The 21,320-nt window shown below is 45.0% G+C and overlaps 1 protein-coding gene across 1 annotated transcript in view; it reads right to left on the reverse strand.

The window, feature by feature from the left end:
* C8G (complement C8 gamma chain) overlaps nt 1-21,320 on the reverse strand; it is a 69,363-nt gene that overhangs the window by 26,290 nt on the left and 21,753 nt on the right. The window contains exon 4 of the mRNA XM_086948057.1: nt 20,656-20,763. Within this exon, the coding sequence (XP_086804183.1) occupies nt 20,656-20,763 (108 nt within the window). The remainder of the gene's footprint in view (nt 1-20,655; nt 20,764-21,320) is intronic.

The following is a 21,320-nucleotide window of genomic DNA, read 5'->3' on the forward strand; positions in this document are numbered from 1 at the left end:
AAGCGGCGAAGAAACAAAGTTCCCAATGCTACAGGTGCGGCCTGGAATTCCCTCACAGAGGACCATGCCCAGCATTTGGTCAAACGTGCAGAAAATGCAACAGAAGCAACCATTTTGCAACTATGTGCCATGGTGGACAATTCAAAAGTGAACGTGGCAGGCCAGGAAAGCCAAGAACAACAACAACAAAACATGTAAGGCACATGGAAGCGACGGAGAGGAGCTCGTCGGGGGAATCGGGAGACGAAGAGGAAGAAACAACAAGAAAAGTAGAACGCCTATATCTCATGACCACGGATGAAGGGCATGAAGAAGAACATATCAGGCTAATAGACAGGAAGTCAATAAAGAAGACGGATTGGGTGACAATTGAAGTAGGGCCCCATCAAACAAAATTTGTACTGGACAGCGGAGCCACGTGCAACATCATGTGTGCCACAGAAAATGACAAGATGAAGAAGAAGCCGCCGCTACAACCATCAAGTGTAAGAGTATTTACATGGGGTGCACAAAATCCTGTAACCAACATGGGAAAATTCACGGACACCATGACGCACAAAGGCAAAACTGTTGTGGAAGAAATACATGTGTTACGAGGAGACAGTCCAGCACCATGTCTACTAAGCAACGTAACAGCAAAAGTAATGGGACTACTGAAAATGATGTATCACATGTCAGAAAAAGAGAGCATACTACAGGAATTCCCAAAGCTAACGGAAGGACTAGGAAAACTTAAAGGAAAACAAATAACACTACACATGAATGAGGCTGTCAGGCCAGTTGCACAGCACCACCGAAGGGTACCAATACAACTACAACCTCAAGTAGAGGAAGAAATAAAGGCCTTACTGGTGAGAGAGCGCAAATTTGAATAAAAAATATGCATGAGCCATATTTACAAGCACATCGTATAAACGTAGGAATGAAATGTATATCGTAACGTGAAGTTGACACTTATAGCATAAAGTTAACCAATGTAATTGAAGTAATATAGGAAATGTAACTGTATTCACTTTAGAACATATATTAGATTTAGAAGGCCCGTATACGTAGTGGGCGAATGTAGAAATGTGTAGAAATGCTTACGAAATGTAGAACGTGCAAAGTAGAATTCATGTACGTGTGTAACTTTAAATGGAGAAACGACGTGAAATGGAACATGAAGAAATGTGCAGAGAGCATACACGGCGATGTAACAAATAAGAATATAAAGTTATACTCTATGTAGTTTGTATTCTATGTACAATATATTCACTTATACGTAAAGGATTTGCTAAATACGAATATATATAAATGTGTGTTAAAGGTTATACTGTGTAGAAAGCTTCTTGTAAGAATGTTAGAAGGGTTTAGGTCATTTGTGATTTTAACCTGACTGACCAAGGGTTCACAGGAGTGTAGTCCGCTGTTTGTAATTTAGTGGGCTCACAGGAGTCGTGAATAGCCTTGCTGTGAACGTGCGAGCCAAGGAGTCTAGCGCTTGCTAGATTTAGGGTGACAACGCTGGACGAAGTTTATGGCCTAAACGTGATAAGAAGCGCTTGGAATTTGAGAGTTGTTTTGAGAAGTCCATTCACAGGACCAAGAAAGGTTATATACATAACTATAAAGATTAAAGTTCTGTTGAGGTTGTTGACTTGTGCTCAGAAGATGTCAATTGAAATATTGAATGAGGTCACCAACGAGAAGACGAAGATGGCGTCGAAGGAAGAAAGGTCAACTTAACGGACGACGCGAAGAGACGAAGCAAGGAAAAGGCTGGAAGATTACCTCATGGGGAAAGTCCGTGGTGGGCGTCGAAGGGGCGTTCCACCCACACTGTGATTGTGTATTTTAGGGACAGCACCCCGGGGTGAAGAGAGCAATTAGCCATTAGCGAAGGGAACAGCGAAGCGAATTGCTCAGAGGGAGCTCGGAGAGAAGGGCGAAGAGTAGATGACTTGAGCAGATGCGCTGAGAGAGATCAGAGCGCAAGAGAGCAGTAGGCCGAGGACCCTTAGAGAGCGGATGGGTAGGCAGAGAGGGTACTGCTTCTTGAACTTAAGTTACCTTTAGAGGCTAAGAGAGTTTGAACTTCTTTGGGAGTCAAACTGCTGACACCTTTTTAGGTTAAGAACTTGCGAAGTAGGGATGTCACTTAGTATAGAGTAGGGACAGATTTAACTTGATACTTTTCTCTTTCTGTAGATGACGCAAAGGAACCACTTCATATCGATGCTTTAATTGCTGATTCTGCAATTGATTTTGTATTCTCTTGTATACTTTTGAGATTTATCCTGAGAGGATTGTATTTGCATTCAAATTTGACTTTTATATAAAACTTTCAAAACTTTATCAGTTGTAAGTGGTTCTTCAGAGTGGCGTCAGTTTATGGGGTTTATCTAACCTATGCGGGGTTTGTCTTTTACTCAATGACAGGAAAAAACCGATCCAAAATTTTCGAATGAGATAAGTTATTAAATTGATCATAAATTGATATCAAAATCTCATTCCCCGCAGTTGGTAGCAGAGGATGGTTTTCTTCTTGAGGAAGACAACCTAGGTTAGGTTTAGTTTACCCCAAGGTCCCTAGTCATCGACGACCAGAAGAAGAATCGCAGCCGAAGACGGTGCTGACGGTGTGTCGAGAGAAAAGCAGCAGAGTCGGTCGAGAGTGAGTATAAGGGTCATGCGTTGTAAGATTGCGGTGTTTTATGTTGTTCCTGTGTTGTAATGTCAAGCGGAGTTGAATGCCTGTAGTGTGATTGAGGGAAGGTTGTGAGCGCGCGCAACCGGATGAAATCTTAAGCTCCAGGGAAGGACTTAAGTGGTTCGGGTGTATCGAACACCCAGAGTAATTTGTCTACCATTGAAAGGGGGTCATGAGGTACCATTGATCGCCCGACAGACCGATGATAGGGGGAGCGTAAGAGTGAGTGAATGAGTAGCGGACGCTGGTCGTACGTTTACTGTGTGTAAGTAACCTATCAGTTGAGGCGATCGTCCGACCGTCAGAGGGAAGACGTTTCGCCAGTTGAGGTAGCAATTACAGTTAGACTGTGGCCGTACAGTCAGAGAAAAGTGATCGCTTGGACGGAAGTAATCATTTTTCGGTGTATGAATGAAAACGCATGCGAAATCGTGAGACGAGTTGAGAAAGAAGGAGAACTGCTGCAGAGGGAACGAGTGACGTCAGCATAGAACCGCGCTGAGATTGGTTAGTTTGTCAGACGTCAGCGAAGAGTCGCGCTGAGATTGGTCGGTCAGCGTAGAGTCGCGCTGAGATAGGCCGATTACCGAGAGCCGCGTAGGGATTGGTTGGTTGTCATCGGGACATAAACAAGGAAGAGAAAGAGGAAAATAGTAGAGTAGCGAAAATGAAGTGTTTTAAGAATTTGAGAGCAATCTTTAGGAGGAATGGAAGAAACTTATATGCCGGAGAGGAAGCTCCACCGGAAGGCACACCAGCTTATTATATGGCAGTGAATGTAGGCTTACACTCGATACTATGGATCTCCGAGTGGAATAAGCTAACTGAAGGGAATAAGGAACTGACGTTTCCGAGATTCGGAACGTTTAAGCTAGACGTGTTGAACGAACTGAAAGCGGTAATGCTTGCAACAAGACCTCTACCAAGGCCAACACAGTTCGAAGCCCTTAGCGCATGGTTTAGAGCAGCACACGAAAAGAGCGTAAAGAGGCGCCAAGAAAGAGTGAGACGATCAGTAAAGGCGGTACAGGATGCCAAATGGGATGAGGAAGCTAAGAAATGGAGGGTGCAGAAGATAGAAGCAGACAAACTGTACCCGATGCTAGAAGTTACGGGAGAAAAGAAACCTCTAGAGGAAGATGAGGAAAGCGAGACAGAAGAGGATCTGATAGAGAGGCTATTAACAGATAGACCACCTCCGTACAGCGGAGGGGCCGCAAGTCCCATATTACAACAAGAGGACGGAGCTAGATGGGGGGAATATAAATCTATCCCAGTAACAGAGTGGGATGCCAAGAAAGATGAGGAAGTACCTCAATCTAGTTCCGAACAGAGAGTAGTGGGAAGACTAGTGGTCCAGAAGGTGCCAGAAACGCAACATGCGAGGTCCTACCAAATGCCAGACGCCCTACAAGTACCGGTTACCATAGGCCCTATTGTGTCAATCTACAACCCAGAAGGGGTCCAGCAGGAGGAACAGGCACGATGGGATAGGGAAAGGGCAGAGATGGAGAATAGGAATACCATGATGAATCCACAGAGACAGACACTAGCACCGATGAGTCGGAGTACCCCATTAGATGCCGCAACAGGTCCCTGGGTAGAACAGGGGGGTCAAAGAGGGCCAATGGACTTAAGGGGACCAAAACCGAAATCCCATAAGGAATTAAGGGAATACCTGAAAGAATGGGATACTGCCGAAGAGATTCGGAATAAAAGTTTAGAAACAGGAGCAGAGTGGAGAGACCAGGATAACCGGATCCTCTCTCATTGTGGAGCTGGCGAAAGCAGCCCGGAGTGGGAGAGAGGGAGCCAGGAAAGCAGAGGAAATAATTGTCCTACTATCAGTGGCAATAGGCAAATGTGCGATGACAGGAGTGCAGGGTGTGGCGAAGTGCCTCGCGTCACCTTTAGTGAGGGGGAACGAAGGACGCAGGAGTACCGAAATACTTTCAGATGCACTCACCATACCCCGGGTGAAACAGTGCAACATTGGAATCACGGGAACATGGAGAGTCGTGAAGGGTCTCGCCATGCATCCGGTGAACGCGAGCGAAGTCATAAGAATATAGGGAGTCGCGAAACGTCTCGCCATACTTCTGGTGATCAGGATCGAGATCGCGGGAGCATGGAGGGCCATGAAGGACCTTATCGTTTATTGAGCGACACCAGACAGCAAGCGAGTTACAGTGGTTTTGAACAGAACGGTGGATCCTATCTCGTATCTGGAGAAACCGAGCCGAAAAGGCGCAATGTAGGGATGGGGGATGGAGTAATGTTCCACCACACCCCACGGGAAGATGGAAAGGCTTGGGATCTAGAGAGGTGGGAACAAAGAGATGGAAGGAAAACTCCTCATAACTCACCCGTGTTTAGGCGTAGGGCGCATAGTGGAGGTGAGAGGGGTATGAGCGAACCACCTAGGACTGACATACTGAGAGCTGAAATAAAAGCAAGACGGATTGATGTAATGAGTTTGAAATCAGACTTAGATGAAATAATTGATGGCACAGTGGCAATAGAGAGATTAGAGTTGTACGCACCAGATGAAATATTGTTCTTATCCAAGGATGTTACTCGGAAAGCAAGGGCAGCTCATGAAAAACTATCCGAATTAGCAGAAAAGTATATGATAGACATGTCACGAACCAAAGCTTTACAGCCCAATCATAGGCTAAATTGCACAGATCTAGATTTGGATGAACGTAGAACGATTGGACTAAGAGTACACATAAGGGAACTAGTCATGTGTATCAGAATATGGAGAGATCTGGATAGATGGGAGGAAAAATGGTCTAAGAGGGGATCTGTCAGAAGAAGTACAATTGTGAAGTCCCAGGATACAGACCTAATGCGAATGGAAGCTTTCCCTTTGCGAGAAATCGCGAACGGAAACTACGTCCATGTACCTTGGAGTAGGGGGGATTTAGCGGCATTCACTAATTCTTTCCCCAAGTTAAGAGAAAACCCTGTAGAGTGGTACAAGCAGGTAGAGAGGTTCGTGAAGATCTCTAAGGTGCTGTGGATCGATTTGAACACATTGTTCGATATCGTAGTACCCGGAGATTTGTGGACGGCATGCAAGCTTAATGTTGAATGGCCTACTTGTGAACCCGATAGGGATGCCAGGACAAATGGTCCATCAGATAGAGTCATGGAAAAATATGAAAGAGTAATAACATGGCTAAAAGAGAAAGTGCCAGTGCAGGACATAGACTGGGTTAAGATAGATCGAACAACTCAGGAGCCCAAAGAGACAGTTCACGAGTTCTATGAGAGGCTATTGAAAGCATTTAAACAATACAGTGGGTTAGACGTAATGGATCCTAAGGACATAGGACAGTTTGTGTCGAAGTTTGTTTTAGGATTGAGACCAGACATAAGCCTGATGATACAGCAGCATTTGATCTGTTGGCAGAACAAACCTTTAGATGAGATTCTGAGGTATGCAAGGTACTGTAGCGATGAAATAGATTCGAAGGCAAAGAAACTCAAGGAAAAACTAATGCTGGTACAAATGCAAGCAGCTGGAAAGGGTGGACAGCGGCAACAGGGAACAGGAACGCAAGCGAAGAAACAGAATAATCCGAGCAGAGATGAGGAAGAAAGACCAAGACCGAGAATGGATATTGCGACACTGAAAAAGACAACGAGGTGTCATCAGTGTAACGAAGTGGGACATTGGCGACGCAAGTGTCCTTACAATGTTGAAACAGGGGAATTAGAACAAGAGGAGGAAGAGGTACAGAACAACGTGGTTAAGGGAGCCGCAGCCCCGAAGGGAAAGTTTATCAAAGGGGGGACTCAGACTCCTCGAGCCCCGTTTCCTCAACCACCTCGCATTACAAACGGAGGGAAAACCTATAGACAAATGCCATTGTTTGTAGGAGGAGAAGAATGCTACTACGTTGATCCTCTTACAGGACAACGAGTGAATAGGGAGGAAGATTGTACTCTAGGAGCAGCCCTGGAAGTAGATCAGAGAGGACCATATGTAGAGGCTGAAGTAGCTGGATGTCCTACAACCTTTTTGGTGGATACGGGGGCCACTCGATCCACGTTGAGATCAGCGGTAGTCCCAGGTCTGCCAATATCGGGAGAGACGATTCAGGTGGTAGGAGTCGCGAACAAGAGGATGACGAATCCTTTGACCGAACCAGTGTCAGTAAAAATAGGGAATTACAGTGACGAACATCAGTTTGTGATCTGTGATTCTAGCCCTGTGTGTTTGCTAGGAAGAGATCTGTTGTGTAAACTGAATTGCACAATACATTGTACACCTGAAGGAGTAGAAGTACAGACCAATGATGAGGATGCCGATTTTAAGGTTGTAAACTCGCAGGAGTGCGTGGAACTATATCCTATCTTAACACTGGAAGAGCTTCCACAGGATTTGAGGGAGAAAGTGTCAGCCGAGGTGTGGGATTTTACTGGAGAAGAAATAGGACTGATCAAAGGAGTAGAACCAGTAAAGATCTTGGTAAGACCCAATGCTGAGTATCCAAGAACTCCACAATACAAGTTGACTCCAGAGACGATTGCAGGAATAAAGCCTGTGATCGAATACATGATTAAACAGGGAATACTGAAGGAGATCGTGGGTAGTCCATGTAACTCCCCGATTATGGGTTTGCAGAAGCCTAGTGGAAAATACAGGATAGTGCAGGATCTTCGAAAGATTAATAATATTGTTGTCTCATGTTGTCCAGTGGTACCGAATCCATCAGTGATATTATTTCAGATACCGTTCCAAGCTGAATGGTTTACGGTGATAGATTTGTGCCAGGCTTTCTTTTCGATTCCTCTAGATGAAAAGAGTCAGTATCTTTTCGCTTTTAAGCTGGAAGATCGCGTCTTAACATGGTGTCGTATCCCTCAGGGGTATACAGAAAGCCCATCGATCTTTAACCAGCTATTAAAAAGGAATCTTGAAAGTCTAGTACTGCCCAAGAATTCGGTTCTAGTCCAGTACATAGACGACCTCCTAGTTGCGTCAGAAACTGAGGAAGCTTGCAGAGAAGACACCATAACCTTGTTAAATCACTTGGCCGAGAATGGACACAAGGTGTCTCCAAGTAAATTGCAGTATTGTAAGACTGAAGTGCAATACTTGGGCCATAGGATTGAAAAGGGAAAGCGGAAGGTGTCTCCAGACAGAATAGAGGCGATTATGAAAATGAACGCGCCTACAACACAAAGAGAAGTCAGGATGTTTCTAGGCATGGTCGGTTATTGTCGGCAGTGGATAGCCAACTTCTCACTGAAGGCAAAACCGTTATTACAACTGACGCACAAAGGAGTAAGTGATCCGGTACCATGGGACAAAGATTGTTTGATGGCGTTTTTGCAGTTGAGGGAGGACTTATGTCGTGCCCCGGCTTTAGGAATGCCTGATTACACAAAACCATTTTTGCTTTACTGCTGCGAAAGAGAGGGATGCGCGTTAGCAGTTTTGGCCCAGATACATGGAGATGCGCGTAGACCAGTGGCGTATTTTTCGGCTACATTAGATCCAGTAGCCGCAGCGTTGCCCGGATGTCTCAAATCCGTAGCTGCAACGGGTGTCAGCATTGAACGTTCTGAAAGCGTGGTAATGGGACATCAGTTAGTGGTGTACGTACCGCATTCTGTAGAATTGTTAATGACCAGGACTAAGACTCAGCATCTGACAAATAGCAGGCTCACACGCTATGAGCAAGTCATACTGGCTGCCGAGAATGTGACCCTAAAAAGATGCTCCGTCTTGAATCCTGCAACTTTGATGCCACTTCCAAATGAGATAGAGGATGAAACTTGTACAGATCATGATTGCCTTGATGTGACTGAACTATGCACCAAACCGAGACCCGATATTGTAGATGAGCCATTGACTGACCCCGATGAAATTTTCTTTGTCGATGGTTCATGTGTAAGAGACAATATCGGTCAGCTGAGAGCAGCTTATGCAGTTTGCACAATTACGAGAGTAATAGAAGCCGCTTGCCTGGAAGGAGTACACTCCGCTCAGGTAGCTGAAATTGTTGCTTTGACGCGTGCTTGTCTAGCAGGCGACAAACTTCGAGTCACCATATACACCGATAGCCAGTATGGTTTCGGGGTAGTTCATGATTACGGGCAGTTGTGGTCTCAAAGAGGTTACATGACCTCCTCGGGTTCTCCCATTAGGAATGGAGAATTCGTGAGACTATTGTTAGAGGCATTGCAAGGTCCAGCAGCCATTGCAGTTGTCAAATGTGCCGCGCATACAAAAAATGTAGATTTTGTGTCACAAGGTAACCGCTATGCGGATGAAGTCGCGCGTTACTGCGCAGAACAGGGATATTCTCGCACTGATGTAAAAGTGGGGGGAATCCAAGAAAGAACTGAATTGACAATGTTGTTGGATACTGTAGATACGTGGGATGAGCTAAGGAGTGTTCAGGAAAATGCACCAGAAGATGAGAAAAAGAGTTGGGAAACAGCTGGTTGTTCTAGAAGTGAGATGAATTTCTGGATATCTGCAGATGGGAGAGCAGTTTTACCAAATGAGCTTGTTAGTCCAATGGCAAGGAAATTGCATGGATCAGCACACATAGGTAGAGATGCTATGGTGAGAGTATTCAGACAAACGTGGTACAATCCAAAGTTTAGAGTAGCGGCAGAAGCAGTGTGTCAGCGATGTACGATTTGTCAGCAGCTAAACGTGGGAAAGAGAACACCAGTCACATTGAGTCATATTGGGAGGTCTGGGGGGCCTTTCAATAGAATGCAGCTTGACTTCATAGAAATGCCTAAATGCAATAGACTCAGATACGTTTTAGTGATTGTTTGCATATTTTCTAGATGGGTTGAGGCTTACCCTACACGTAGGTGCGATACACTTACAGTAGCAAAATTGTTACTTAGAGAGTTAATACCAAGGTTTGGGGTGCCATCCTCTTTGGAATCGGACAGAGGAACTCATTTTAACAGCGAAATAGTGAAGATGCTATGTTCAGCTTTGGGTATCGATCAGAAACTTCATTGCAGCTATCGACCAGAAGCTTCAGGGATTGTAGAGCAAATCAACAGTACAATCAAGTCCAGACTTGCCAAAGTGTGTTCCGCAACATCCCTGAGTTGGCCAGACGCACTTCCAGTGGTTCTTATGAGCATACGTAGCACACCAGATAGAAAAACAGGTCTCTCTCCACATGAAGTGCTAATGGGGAGAGCCATGAGATTGCCATCGGTTCCGACTGCAGCCCTAGTGAACATCACAGACGATTTGATCTTGGACTACTGTAAGGGACTATCTGATGCCGTTAATTCTGTGTCCCTCCAGGTCCAGGCTGCAGAGGTTCCATCAGCACAAGATTTGTGCCATGACCTGAGTCCAGGGGACTGGGTCCTGGTGAAAAAACACGTCAGGAAGAACTGCTTAGACGTGCGCTGGAGAGGACCGTTTCAAGTCATACTTGTGACGAATACTGCAGTAAAGTGTGCCTGCCAAACTGGATACATGCCTCACACACCCGAAGAGTGCCAACACCTCTAGAAGAAACAGCTCCTCTCTCGGATGAGAATCCAGCGGAAAGCGGAGAAGCCATAGAGGGAGAAAGCCAAGCTGTGGAGGTGAGCGAAGAGGCTGAGATTGAGACGGAACAGGTCGACGAAGGTCAGGACACCAGTGAGACCGAAGTCGCCTCAGGAGAAGAGAGTAATTGGGAGATTGAATCAGATACTGAACAAGCAGAGAGTGACCAAGAGACAAGTCCAAGAACAAGGAGCGGGAGGACAAGGAGTGACGAAGCTAGTTGGCCGGAGAGAAGGAGAAGGCCAAGCTTAAAAGCAGATCAAGAAAGAGCTCTTGTCCCGATCGCTGAAAAATCGGATCAGGAAGAGGAAACTACAGACTCAGGAACTGAGAGTCCAAGGAGATCGAGAAGGGTACGTGTGCCCTGCAGAAGGTACGCCACCCCAGAGTGGACTTATCTAGCAGATGTCTTGGGGACAAAAATCTGGGAGAGTGAAGAAAGTGAAAGTAATCGATCACGATCCATTTGTGGCAGTGGAGATATGGATGTTGACGCCTGGACTCGAGACTGAGGGGTTACTGACTTTCACACTTCCCATACCCCCATATTTGAGTCAAATTCAAGATCTAGTGCTAAATAGATTACAGTTTCCGACTTTTGGTCATCAAATTCCAGAGGAAGAAGAAAAAGTCATTCGTTTTGAATTATTGGAAATTGTTGTGAAAGCTGCAGGTGCGAGAATAATTGTTGATGCATAAAAGACTTTTGTATATAAGCTATAAAGAAGAAGATAACTTAGCGCCGAGTGGAAAGAAGAATAAAATTAGGGATTACATTTAGAGGACGGAGAAGGGTTAGGGTTGTCTGTTGCTAAAAGAGAAAAAGACATTGTTGCGAAAAAGAGACTTTGTTGATAAAGAGCACTTTACAGACTGAGAAAGCAAATAAAGCAAACAAAGACTGGAAAAGAAAAACTTTTTGCAAAAGAAGGAGCTGCGCTGTTTGATGACATGGAGAACGGCAACCCAAACCGAAAAGCTAGATGCATAGTAGGTACACTAATAGCAGTAGTAATTTTTCTCATAATTACAGTAGTGACAATATCATACATAATAGGAAATGAAAGTGATAAAGAAATAGCAGATGTAAAGCCTGTAACGACTTTGAGAACTGCTCTTTTGGAGAAGCAGGAGGAGAGCAATGTAATACGTGAAAAGGCGTTATTGGCAGATGAAGCTCGTAGATTACATGTAGACGAGTCACAGGGAAACTTTAGGTCAAACGCATATGCTAAATTATTGTACGAGTATATCGATGCCATGGAGGCCAAAGATTGCTATGTTTGTATGCAATTGCCGGCTTCTGTAGACGAAGGCATTAGATATCATCATCTCCCACTGACTTATGGGATAACATGTAGTTTACTGCTTAGTATATTTTATGGTAGAGAAGGATTTGAGTACTACTTTTCAAATTATGATTCGGTACTGCCTGAAGTTCCGAATTATAAACAAATGAATAAGTGGGACTATTACAAAAAGGAGGATAGACTAGCCAAATTCTTTCTTCCTTGGGATACACTAGATACTTCATATGCACGCAGAAATAATCTGACTTGCAAAGTGTCAGAGGTAGAGAAAAGGTTTATAGGACAAGTAGATGATAGATACAGAAGGCAGAAGATTCTAAAAATGTCAGGACAGTGGAAAACAGATTGGACCGAAGAAGAGAAGGCACATAAAAAGAAAGGTAGCAATGGTCCAATAGCTTTGGATAGAACGCAGAAAGGAAAGTTATGTTTAACTCGAAGCAAGACGTATTATGAGAGTGTATTTGTAGGTGAAGTAAATTGCGAACATGCTTTTAGATTAGAGTACTATACGAAAGACTTTATGAAAGGAATGCAAGCTATTCCGAATGTGTATTTTGTATGCGGAAGAAATGCCTATGTAAAACTACCTGACAATTGGTATGGTTCGTGTTACTTGGCAATTGTCTTCCCCAAAATATATCATGCAAAGGATTTAGCGATCATAGAAGGAAAGGCTTCGACGAGAGCGAAAAGGGAAGTAGGAGATGCGGAAGTAGTAGGAGATGTATTTGGAGCGATGTTTCCTATGTTAGGTTTAATTCTTAACGATGTTAAGATCAGGAGACTAGCTACAGTTGTAGATAGATTATCTGCAAGTACTGCAAGGTCATTAATGCTAGTAGAAGGCGAGATGCAGTCGATTAGAGCAATGGTTCTTCAGAACCGACTTGCTTTAGATGTACTGCTAGCAAAAGAAGGCGGAGTTTGTAAGGCTTTGAAGGTTCAGGAATGTTGTACTTATATTCCTGATAATTCAAAACCACTTGAGAAAGTCATACAGAACATTACACAGATTCATCAAGAGATCGAAGATTTATCAAAAATAAACGTTTGGGAAAAAGTCGGTTATGGAGTAGGAAAGGTTGGAAGTTGGTTTGCCAACCTTGGTAAAAGCATTGTGTGGTATATATTAAAACCTGTATTAATAGTATTAATTTGCATAATCACATTGTTAGGTTTAGTAAAATTGTATAAATGGTATAGGTCGAACCGGTTACAAAGATCCATGAGAGAGCAAGAAAGGAGATTGGCTGTGTTACAAGATCAACAGTATACAAGCTTAAGAGCCCTCGAAACGATGAAAAGAGGGAATATTGTAACTAGTTCTGTGTAGAGATATTATTCAAATTGCATTTAGTGATGACTCCTAGAAGTCATCAAAGGGGGGACTGAGAGAGCGCAAATTTGAATAAAAAATATGCATGAGCCATATTTACAAGCACATCGTATAAACGTAGGAATGAAATGTATATCGTAACGTGAAGTTGACACTTATAGCATAAAGTTAACCGATGTAATTGAAGTAATATAGGAAATGTAACTGTATTCCCTTTAGAACATATATTAGATTTAGAAGGCCCGTATACGTAGTGGGCGAATGTAGAAATGTGTAGAAATGCTTACGAAATGTAGAACGTGCAAAGTAGAATTCATGTACGTGTGTAACTTTAAATGGAGAAACGGCGTGAAATGGAACATGAAGAAATGTGCAGAGAGCATACACGGCGATGTAACAAATAAGAATATAAAGTTATACTCTATGTAGTTTGTATTCTATGTACAATATAGTCACTTATACGTAAAGGATTTGCTAAATACGAATATATATAAATGTGTGTTAAAGGTTATACTGTGTAGAAAGCTTCTTGTAAGAATGTTAGAAGGGTTTAGGTCATTTGTGATTTTAACCTGACTGACCAAGGGTTCACAGGAGTGTAGTCCGCTGTTTGTAATTTAGTGGGCTCACAGGAGTCGTGAATAGCCTTGCTGTGAACGTGCGAGCCAAGGAGTCTAGCGCTTGCTAGATTTAGGGTGACAACGCTGGACGAAGTTTATGGCCTAAACGTGATAAGAAGCGCTTGGAATTTGAGAGTTGTTTTGAGAAGTCCATTCACAGGACCAAGAAAGGTTATATACATAACTATAAAGATTAAAGTTCTGTTGAGGTTGTTGACTTGTGCTCAGAAGATGTCAATTGAAATATTGAATGAGGTCACCAACGAGAAGACGGAGATGGCGTCGAAGGAAGAAAGGTCAACTTAACGGACGACGCGAAGAGACGAAGCAAGGAAAAGGCTGGAAGATTACCTCATGGGGAAAGTCCGTGGTGGGCGTCGAAGGGGCGTTCCACCCACACTGTGATTGTGTATTTTAGGGACAGCACCCCGGGGTGAAGAGAGCAATTAGCCATTAGCGAAGGGAACAGCGAAGCGAATTGCTCAGAGGGAGCTCGGAGAGAAGGGCGAAGAGTAGATGACTTGAGCAGATGCGCTGAGAGAGATCAGAGCGCAAGAGAGCAGTAGGCCGAGGACCCTTAGAGAGCGGATGGGTAGGCAGAGAGGGTACTGCTTCTTGAACTTAAGTTACCTTTAGAGGCTAAGAGAGTTTGAACTTCTTTGGGAGTCAAACTGCTGACACCTTTTTAGGTTAAGAACTTGCGAAGTAGGGATGTCACTTAGTATAGAGTAGGGAAAGATTTAACTTGATACTTTTCTCTTTCTGTAGATGACGCAAAGGAACCACTTCATATCGATGCTTTAATTGCTGATTCTGCAATTGATTTTGTATTCTCTTGTATACTTTTGAGATTTATCCTGAGAGGATTGTATTTGCATTCAAATTTGACTTTTATATAAAACTTTCAAAACTTTATCAGTTGTAAGTGGTTCTTCAGAGTGGCGTCAGTTTATGGGGTTTATCTAACCTATGCGGGGTTTGTCTTTTACTCAATGACAGGAAAAAACCGATCCAAAATTTTCGAATGAGATAAGTTATTAAATTGATCATAAATTGATATCAAAATCTCATTCCCCGCACTGGCACAGGACATCATTGAGCCCGCAGAAGGACCAACGCCATGGGTGTCCCCAATAGTGGCTGTACCAAAGAAAGACACTACGCAGATAAGGATCTGTGTGGACATGAGAGTACCGAACACAGCCATCGAAAGAGAAAGGCACCCAGGGCCACATCTGGACGACATGATAAGCTGCCTGACAGGAATGAGAAAATTTTCCAAACTAGACCTGTGCAAGGGATATCATCAATTGGAGCTAGATGAGCAATCCAGATACATAACGACCTTCTCAACGCACCTCGGACTGTTTCGTTACAAAAGGCTGAGCTTTGGAATATCTTCAGCAGCAGAAATATTCCAAGAAACGATCAGGCAGATAATAAGACCGATAACGACCAGTCTAAACTACAGCGATGACATTCTGGTCTTTGGGAAGTCAGTCGGGGAGCATGACACGGCACTGAGGGAAGTATGCTCACGGCTAGTGGAGGTGGGCCTGACAGTAAACGAGAAGAAATGCGAGCTGGGAAGAGAAGAACTAGTGTTTTTTGGACACATATTCTCACGAAAAGGAATGAGGCCTGACAAGAGTAAGATAGACACGCTCGAAAAAACGAGTGAACCAAAAGACGTCGCCGACGTGCGCTCGTTTCTTGGCCTTGCCAGCTACTGCGCGAGGTACATAAAAGACTTCGCAACGGTGAGCACACCCGAGAGAGAACTGACAAAACAAGGGCACCCGTTCGAATGGACCACAGAGTGCACAAAGGCGTTTGAAGAAATAAGAGCATCAGTGACAGCAGTCGACCACTTAGCATACTTCGGCCCGAACCTGTGCACAGAACTAACAGTAGACGCCAGCCCGGTAGGCCTGGGCGCAATACTAGCACAACACAAACCTGGGAAAGATTCACCTCGACAAATAGTAGCATACGGAAGCAAAATCCTGTCCGATGTTGAGAGAGCCTACTCTCAACCAGAAAAGGAGAGCTTGGCGGTGGTATGGGCATGTGAGCACTACCACATGTTCATATATGGAAAGCCGTTCACAATAGTGACAGACCACCAAGCGCTAGTGACTATCTATGGCAACCCAAAAGCGAAAATACCACCAAGAATAGAAAGGTGGGGAATAAGGCTGATGGACTATAACTTCAAGATAATACACAAACCAGGCAAAGATCAAAACCCAGCCGACTACATGTCGCGACACCCGCTCCCGTATCGGAGTAATGGTACCACAATGGCAGAAGAATACCTAAATTTCATCGTGAAACAAAACACTCCAGCGTCAATAACAAGTGAAGAACTGGAGCAAGAGACACAAAGAGATCCGACAATGAAGACAATAGGAACGATAGTGAGGCTACAGAGATGGAGACACATCAATAGCAACACCGTCACAGAAGAAGGAGTTGACAAAGAAGAACTGTTGGCGTTCAAAAAGATAGGCGAAGAATTGTCGGAGACAGAGAATGGAGTCCTGATGAGAGGTTCAAGGATTGTAATACCACTTCGACTACGGAAGAGAACAATCAAGATAGCACATGAGTCACATAGAGGAATAGTAGCGACAAAGAAGATGTTGAGAGAAAGAGTGTGGTTCCCAGGACTAGACAGCATGGTAGAGGAAGAAGTGTCACAATGTCACACCTGTCAAGTAACTGGATCATCCAGTAAGCCCACACCGCTGAGGATGTCGGAACTGCCATTGGCAGTATGGACTGAACTAGCGGCAGACTTCTATGGGCCACTGGAGACTGGAAAATACCTGCTGGTAGTCATTGATGAATTTTCGAGATTCCCAGTAGTGAGGGAAGTGGCATCGACATCGGCAAATGCCACCTTACCAGTGCTGGACGACATATTTTCTGCCTGGGGCTCACCACAAACACTGAAAACAGACAATGGTCCTCCATTTTCAGGAGAAGAATTCCGCAGGTTCATGGACTACCTGGGGATCAAACACAGGAAAATAACCCCACTGTGGCCACAAGCCAACGGAATGGCAGAACGATTTATGGGGACCATCAAAAGGGCCATCCAGCGAGCAAAATTGCCACAGATCTCCATTGGACAAGCGCTGTGTCAAGTACTACGAGACTATAGGAACACCCCTCACAGCACCACGGGCAGATGCCCAGCAGAACTGGTGTTAGGAAGAACAAGCAAAACAAGGCTACCACAGAGAGAAGCCACAGTAGACACCAACAGACAAGAGATCGCAGGAAGAGACAACAAAGAGAAAAAGAAAATGAAAGAATATGCTGACAAAAAGAGACATGCAGCTGAACACCAACTAAAGGAAGGAGACGTAGTAATAGTGAAGCGAACACAGCAAAGAAAATCCGACAGCCCTTTTTCAAAGGATCCGCTGGTAGTAACTGGAGTAAACGGGTCAATGGTGACCGCGGTCTCAGACCATCGGAAGATAACAAGAAACAGCTCACACTTCAAGGAGTTCAAAATGGAAGAAGGAGAAAGAGCAATAACAACAGCGGAAGTGGAGGGAAGAGAGCAAGGAACAAACGGAGAAGTGACAACACACAAAGAAGAAGGTGGAGGACCAGAGCAGAGCGGAGAACAAAGACCAAGAAGAGAATGCAAAAAGACAAAGAGACTGCTAGAAGAAATGTAGAGACTCTCTCTCTCTCTCTCTCTCTCTCTCTCTCTCTCTCTCTCTCTCTCTCTCTCTCTCTCTCTCTCTCTCTCTCTCTCTCTCTCTCTCTCTCTCTCTCTCTCCCTCTCTCTCTCTCTCTCTCTCTCTCTCTCTCCCGCACCGTCTCACAGGCGTTCCACAGTGTGGATAAGTATTGCCAGGACTTGTGCAAGGACTTGTGCATGGGGAAAGTATTTGTTGTAACAAGGGGGGAGATGTGATGACCAAGACAGACGACGACAGACGCTGGACGCTAGGACCCTGTGGGTCACAGGGTGGTGACCAGGTCACCGGACACCACTTCCTGTCGGGGGACAGGAAAGGACATTATGCAGTAGGAAGAGGACGAGGACAGACTTGCCCTGACGGACTGACGATAAGCCGAAATAAAGAAGTACCTCTACACACACCCGATCTGTGTCCTGAGTAATTACTGCGTGCTGCGCGCCGTGTACATGACACCAACCATGAAAAATGATGCTCTCCTTCTTGGAGCATTTGGGAAGAACCATGGCCCCGATTACGAGTCTGGCAGTCCACATACTGCAAGACACTGCCACTGAAACATCTTATCTGGCTGGAAGTTGCGTGCTCCGATAGCGCAGCTCATGCCCTGGTCGCACGCTCTTTCTGAAGCCTTGGTGCAAACAGGCTCAAGGGAGCTGTGGAACTTAAAATGACCACACCTTCAGTTTGAAACAGCCCTGAATAGAAAGGTAACAAGCATTTACAATGCAATGGTCTCTGCATTGTTAAAGTTAGAGCTATTGGCATTGTTCATGACATTATTTTTATTTATTTTTTGGTTTTTAAAACATATAAATAAATGGCAGTGTCATTTACAATGCCAAAAGCTTAATCGCTCGCAAATGCGAGACCTATTGCATTTGCACCCACACAGACCTACACACACAAGGCCACCCACACAGGCATACAGAGCCACCCACACAGAGTCATTCACATGGAGCCACCCACACACAGTCATTCACATGGAACGACCCACACACACACAAAGCCACCCACACAGAGCCACCTACACACACACAGAGCCACCCTCACACAGACAAAGCCTCCAACACATAGAGCCGCCTACAAAAAAAGCTACCCACAGAGAGCCACACACACAAAGCCACACACACACACACACACACAACCACACACACACACAGAGCCACAGACACACAGACAGAGACACACACAGACAGAGACACACACACAGACAAAGCCACACACACACAGAGCCACACACACACACAGAGCCACACACACACACACACACAGAGCCACACACACAGAGCCACAAACACAGGGCCACACACAGAGCCACACACACACAGACAGAACCACCCACACACAGACAGAACCACCCACACAGACAGACAGAGACACACAGACAGACAGACAGACAGACAGACCCATACACACAGACAGAGCCACACACACAAACAGACAGAACCACACACAGACAGACAGAGCGACACACACAGAGCCACACACACAGACACACAGAGCCCAACACACAAAGAGCCCAACACACACAGAGCCCAACACACAGAGCCCAACAGACACACAGAGCCACACACACAGAGCCACACACACACACAGAGCCACACACACACACAGAGAGCCCCACACACACGCACAGAGAGCCACACACAGACACACACAAACACACACACAGACACACATACACAGAGCCCAACACACAGAGCCACACACACACACAGAGCCACACACACACACAGAGCCACACACACACAGAGCCACACACACAGAGCCACACACACACACACACACACACACAGAGCCACACACACACACAGAGAGCCCCACACACACGCACAGAGAGCCACACACAGACACTCACAAACACACACACAGACACACCCACACAGAGCCCAACACACAGAGCCACACACACAGAGCCACACACACACACACACACACACACACACACACACACGGAACAGAGGCCAGAAAAAACGGACAATGAGGGAACAGAGGCCAGAAAAACGATCACAACGAGGGAATAGAGGCCAGAAAAAACTATCACAACGAGGGAACAGAGGCCAGAAAAAACCTATCACAATGAGGGAACGGAGCATTGGTCTAGATATAGAGGATTTTCATTAATAACCTGGCCAAGGAGCCCCAAGGAATTAACGCCATGCAAATCATATTAAAAACGTCACTACTCCCATCACGCTTCACCCCAGAAGACAACGGTACAGATGCCCTCCTTCAAAAAACACCCAGTCTTGAGGGATTCCGGGCTGACGTCTTGAGGAGGGATGGTAAAATGCTATGCCTGGTGTTTTGGTTTTTAAAACATATAAATAAATGGCATTGGCATTTACAATGCCAATAGCTTAATCGCTCGCAAATGCGAGACCTATTGCATTTGCAACCACACAGATCTACACACACAAGGCCATCCACACAGGCATACAGAGCCACCCACACAGAGACATTCACATAGAGCCACCCACACACACACAGAGCCACCCACACAGAGCCACCTACACACACACAGGGCCACCCTCACACAGACAGAGCCTCCCACACATAGAGCCGCCTACAAAAAAAGCTACCCACAGAGAGCCACACACACACAGCCACACACACACACACAGAGCCACATACACACACAGAGCCACATGCACACAGAGCCACACACTCACAGAGCCACACACACACACACACAGAGCCACACACTCAGACAGACAGACCCATACACACAGACAGACAGAGCCACACACACATACAGACAGAACCACACACACAGACAGACAGAGCCACACACACAGACACACAGAGCCCAACACACACGGAGCCCAACACACACAGAGCCCAACACACAGAGCCCAACAGACACACAGAGCCACACACACAGAGCCACACACACACACACAGAGCCACACACACACACACACACACACACAGAGCCACACACAAACACACACACAGTGGAGCAGCCACAAAGGTCCTGAAGCTCACTGTGCCTCAGACGTCAACCTGTCCCAAACTGATGATGCTCAAGAAGGCCAAACAAAGTCTGGGCTTGTTTGCGCACCTGCTCAGTGGGATGTGGCCTAGCATGATGGATTATTCATATTGTAACTGGAGGAAGGTTGATTTGCACATGGTTGGTTTCCATATTTTGTGGTGCAGCGGGCAACAAAGTAGGGTTTACTGATGAGGCCCAGAGTTCTGTTTGAGATTAATTCAAGCATTCCACTTGTCACTTTTTTGTTTTCATTACTCATACATTGAGCATCTCCAGCAAGGACCTGATAGCAAAAGCTTATTTTGCATTTCAGTATTGCAAACACCCTCTACATTCAGACCATGCTTGGCATAGAAACAAACAGTGAATACATCTTCACATAGTTGACATTACCTTTTGGCACAAACCTTACTTACCATAGAGCTTGACGGTGATAGCCCGCTGTTTCTGGAAGTATAGCACGGCGTATGTGGAATAGTCTGTCTCACCTACTACCACATCAACATTACTTTTATAGCCTCGCACTGTAAGTATACAAACAAACATATTAAATTGAGAAATCAATGAATTACACATGAGAAAAAGAAAACTGAGATTTTGTATGCTACAAAAAAGTCTGGACTGACTATTTGGAAACAAAGGAAATTCCTGGTTACTAGGGATCAGGGACCTGCTTTTACTTTGCAGTGGGTAGAAGGCTTTCTAGCCCAAGTTTCCTAAAGGCATGATTTTCTGATTCGGCAAAGTAATGTTGGATGTTGTACTGATTTAGGCTTTGAATAATTGCAATATTTCTACTTTGTGACTTTCTCTTCAAAGTTGTCTGTAAAACCTTTGATTTTTTAGTCAACATAACTGGAATATTGTGCAGTAAAAAGATAGGTTCAGACACATTTTTTAACAGTTCCTTAGGGCCACGAACCACCATTCACAAACCATATAGAGTGGGTAAACGCACAGTCTGACATTCGAGCCTCACTCTCAGAAAATACAATGTCCCACTACTATTAAAACAAGCATTGGCAAATCCAATAGGTCTCGCCTACGCTAGAGCTATACGTTTTGGCAATGTGTTTTTTGC

This window comes from Lissotriton vulgaris, unplaced genomic scaffold (assembly GCF_964263255.1).
Source record: "Lissotriton vulgaris unplaced genomic scaffold, aLisVul1.2 SCAFFOLD_1139, whole genome shotgun sequence".
In the NCBI taxonomy this organism is placed as follows: Eukaryota; Metazoa; Chordata; class Amphibia; order Caudata; family Salamandridae; genus Lissotriton; species Lissotriton vulgaris.